General features: G+C 47.9%; 1 protein-coding gene across 1 annotated transcript in view; it reads left to right on the top strand.

Moving 5' to 3' along the window:
* The first annotated feature begins 255 nt into the window (after positions 1-255).
* MAPKAPK3 (MAPK activated protein kinase 3) overlaps positions 256-4,822 on the top strand; it is a 15,567-nt gene continuing 11,000 nt past the window's right edge. The window contains exon 1 of the mRNA XM_072420373.1: positions 256-571. Coding sequence (XP_072276474.1) covers positions 380-571 — 192 coding nt within the window. The 5' untranslated portion in view covers positions 256-379. The remainder of the gene's footprint in view (positions 572-4,822) is intronic.

Below are 4,822 nucleotides of genomic sequence, written 5' to 3'. Positions count from 1 at the left end.
ATATGGCATTGTTATGATTTATGGACATCGCCCAGTCTGTGTACAGCACTGCATCCCATGTTGGTGCTATATAAATACATAATATTAAGGTGACGGTTCCTCATCTCTTCCATGTGGAGTGATGATGGTGGACGCCACGATGACCCCGTCCTCTCAGAGAATTGTCTGTACAGGGGATGGCAGGGAAGGGGTTAAGGAGAAGGCCGTCCCTCTTCTTATGCTGGCTCTGCCCCCTTGTTCCTTCCCCCTCCTCCCTCTCAGCCGATCTCCTTAGACAAGCTGGTGTCACAGTCACCTGGACTTCAGCCTGCCAGCCCTTGCCATGAGGTTTGTGGCTGCCGAAGAGCTTTGAAGGATTTGTGGGGGGGGGGTCACCACCATGGAGGAGGAGAATGCCAACGTACCGGAGCCCGCCAACGAGTGCCCAACCACACAGCCCTATAAGTTCGATATAAAACGCCATGCCATCACCGATGACTACAAGGTGTCCAAGCAGGTTCTGGGCCTGGGCATCAATGGCAAAGTGCTGGAGTGTTACCGCCGGGACAGCGGGCAGAAGTGCGCACTGAAGGTGAGTTAAGAATAGACGCCAATGAATGAGAGAGAATTGGGGGGGGGGGCATAAAGAGGGGTGGGGACCATCTGCCAGGATGATGGCATGGAGGGGGCACCGGTACCTACCCAGCCTCTTCTACAGACCAACCTAGATTGGCACCCTAAGTGTTCAGGTGTCACAGAGCAGCTGAGTATGGGAATGCCAACCATGATCTGAATGGGGGACTAAGGGTGCTCCCCAGCGATTGGACAGTTTTTATGGGCCATATAGGGGGTCACCAGACAGCCACCCACCCTCTGGTGGGCCCATGGACCCTGTGCCAGGGAAGCTCTGCTACTGGAACCTCCTCATTTTTTGTGGTGGACCCCAGTGCCAACCTTTATCACAGCAGGCGGCCACAGATTTAGTTTTCTGGGAAATGATTGTGCTGCTGTTGTCTGGGTTCCACCACTTCCTGTCCCAGGAATACAAGAAGTGAGGGGAAATCTCTCCAAACCATCTGAGGAAATACCCTATCCCCAAGACAGATGCCCCCCTGGAGGGCTGACCTCTTTCTGTTACAGTGACAACTCAAAGAATTGTTTGGACAGCGGTCCGGTTATGGGAAGTCACTCATCGCCACCTCATTTTACCGGTGGCAATATCGGTCAGCCGTATTTTTTATGTTATTTGTGTGGCTGGGCCGAGTGCAGGAAACAACGGTGTCACTCAGCAAACAATGACATATTTGTATACTGTGAGGGGTCACTGCAGTCACGTTCGGACAGGCCAGAGTGCGGCGTCTTATCTTTCCCGTCGTCACGCCCACATTCCCGAGGTTCCACCTTCTCATCTTACAATACCATCGAGGCGCCGCTTAAGAAACTTTTAATGAGACATTCACGTTCAGGTTTGCTGTCCTATATGTTATTGATTCTTCATTTAGAACTTACAGAATGGGCGCTGAGATAAAACCAATCACAGGCTGGGTCCGGCCACACACATTGCTGGTTGGTTCCTCTTTTGTTGTTGAGCAATTGAAGACAATAAATGGTGACAGCCATGAACCACAAAGATGGAGGATTTTAGTTACCCAATCACAGGGCAATTTCAGCCTGTGACAGAGCTGAAATCAAAATCCTGAGCAATTGAGCACAGAAATTACAAGGAAGATTGAATGGAAATTGCTGGATAAATGTGATGATGGTCAGTGGAATTGTTATCACATCTTCTGGACATCCCAATGAAAACCCATTGCTAAGGTACATAATGGGCAGCATTCAGATTGGCTCCTGACAGCCACCAGCCAATGGGAAAGCTGGCCTCTGTGTACATTAGCAACTGGCTCATGGAACTGGTTTGAAGATTTTTGCTTGCAAACATTCATATTGGTCCCCAAACTTGCTGAACGGTGAACACCCAAAGTTCACATTAGTGAATTCAAGTCTCAGCTCATGGATTGGTAGATTGCTGGTTGTAGCCAATCACCATCAGTCACTTGTTCAAAAGTTGCCGGTTGTATGGCCAGGTGATTGTTGTCACTCTGATTGTCCTATGTTAGGAGATTCCCATCATTGCCCCGATCGCAGTCACATGCCCATAAAAGGGCAAAAGCCTTATTATACCTGGAAGAATTGACTTCCATTTTTTGGCCACGCAGTAAATCCATCCTGGTTCTGAGAATTCCATGGCTTCTTTCCTGTTTTTGGTGCTTCTTCTTTTTACTGTTTTTCCAGTTCTTGGAAATTGTAGGCATATAGAAAGTCATGCGGGATATAAATCCACTGATTCCACCCACGGAAATTATATAGCTGAAAACATCAATTATAAAGCTGAGGCATTTTATTATCAGAGGACTCTTAGGGCCCTGTAGGGACCATGGCATGGTATATGCCGGGTCACCTCAGTACATGGTGAGGTATTGTGGAACTTACCTGCAGCTGGTCTATAGGTATTCAGGGGGCCATGGTGGTACCCTGCAGAGGTCACATGACAAATCCCAGCATTGTAATGGGAGTCATTGCTAATGACTGCAGCCCTGCATCCATTTAATATTGATCTGTGTTTTTTTCATACTGATCCTGACCCAGATTGTCCTTCAGGGCTCAGACTGGGAGAGAGTGAAGCAGCACAGGGAGCCAATCAGTGTTCTGTGTGGTCACAATTGCCTCCACTCACAATAAACACCCCCATGGATAAACATGTGACCTGACTGTGAGAACCGGCTGAGCTGTCGGTGGAGTGATCAGTGGGGAAGGCAGAAATTTTTCCACTTCCCATTTTTTAAATTGTTTTTGCCGAACAACTTCCTGTTGTAGAAAAATGGAAAATCATTTACAGAAACAGAATTGAAACTACAAATTCAATCCTCCCCCACCTCCTGCTTCCTTCTTTTAAACATTCATGTGTGCAGAGTGCCCAGCTGTCCCATATTGGTGAGGCTGGCCCTCTTATGGGCCCCTTCATGGCTCATCCACGGGCCCCTGGGTGGACAGGGATCCACTGACTGAAAAAAACAAAGTGATTGGATGGGTCACACATAGGTATGATTCCAGGCAAGATAGGGCCCCGGGCAAATTTAAAGTGGGGGCCCCAAGTGCTCAACATTCCAGCTCCTTGTACCTCCTGCCATTTTATTTGGGGTCCTGGGGCAATTTTTCCTTGTTTGCTCTTCTCTTAATACCAGCCATACACAGAGATCGATGTCCCTTGTGGAGGGGTGACACGGTGTCACCTCTCTATAAAGATGGGTCAGGGGACCCCAGAATAATATTAGATGCCAGCGGTCAGTGGTGGAGGTGACCAACAGTTGGCCCCTGTGCAGAACTGACTTGGGACCCCTTTGGGTGTTCCTGTTGGCTGAGAAGGGCCCTTACTTTGCCCCCCCCCCCCCATGTCTTCCCCTGTTGGGGGTGACGTTTCCTCCCTCCATAGAAAATGTATACAGTGAACCCGTCCTGACCCTGATCTCCACATCTGGGGTCTCTTTATAATTCCGTTTGGCTTGTCTTGTAATTCACTGGTTCAGTGTATTGCTGTATTTCAAGTATTGTGAATGAAGGATTCTTTTGTTTGATTCCATTTCTCTAAAGTTTACACATTGTGATACTTTGTATCTCATACCCCTCCCCGGGTCACATGGCTCACCCCGGCTCCCTCACCAGCCGCTCCCAGTAAACGACCAGCGTGGGGAATTGGCTGATCATTCCAGAGATCTGTGAGGAGGGACACACCCGATTGTGCACCACACCCTACACACAACACAACTACCGCCCAACCAACACGCAATACAAAGACACTGATCAACTGCATTCTGAACCTGCAGCAAGCAAGCAGTCAGTGAAAGCAGAAAACAAGGATTCCAGCCTCCCATGTCTCATGAAATGTAAAATGTCAAATTTCTCCTAACTTCCTGTCTAGTAAAACTGTCATCACTGTGACAGGAAGTAAGGGGAAATCTCTCTCCCCAGATAGCAGTGCACCCCATTGGAGGCTCTAACCTTCACATTTATCTAATAAAGCATGTGATACTTTATATGAACACATTTCTATTTTCTTCCCTTTAGCTCCTCACAAATAGGTGGCCCTAGGATTAGAGGGGTCCTCGCCACTATGCTGGGAGTTGTAGTCCCCCAGGTGCTGAGCTCCGGGGTATGGCTGGAGTTGGGGGGGTATTTCCTTGCTGTAATCGGATCTGAGTCTTGTGACATTCGCCTTGCACTGACTTCTGCTCTTTAAGGACTCCACCCCGCGCATTGCCATACAGTGACTCACAGCCCCGACTATACATTCACTGGCTATACATTCACCAAAGTCACAAATTATGAAAAACTTTTATTAAGGGACCGGCGGCTGATTGCGACCAATAAGAGCCCCTAAATTGTGCAAAATACCCCCCTCTATTCATTACGGGGAAGATTTGGAGTTTTGTAGCTTTGACAACATTTTAGGAAAAATTTGGGACATTTTGGTGAAATGTTGGCAACTGGGAATTGAGAAAGTGATAACTATCCTGGGGCTTCACATTGTGCGTGATCCCGACACTAACCCTAAATCTAACCCTTCATGAACAATAACCCCAATCCTGGGCCTGACCTGAAATGTATTCCCAACCTCCTAACTGTAACCCTAACACCAACCCCAAATCTGACAATAATGCTAACCCTAAACAAACAACAAACCCTGCCACCAATCCCAACCCATCAACCATAAACAGAATCCTAATGCTAAACCTAACCCTAATGATATTAACCCCAGTGCTATCCCTGTCACATGACTTTATCTGTC

This window comes from Pyxicephalus adspersus, chromosome 8 (assembly GCF_032062135.1).
Source record: "Pyxicephalus adspersus chromosome 8, UCB_Pads_2.0, whole genome shotgun sequence".
Classification (NCBI taxonomy): domain Eukaryota; kingdom Metazoa; phylum Chordata; class Amphibia; order Anura; family Pyxicephalidae; genus Pyxicephalus; species Pyxicephalus adspersus.
This window is presented reverse-complemented; position numbering and strand designations above follow the sequence as displayed.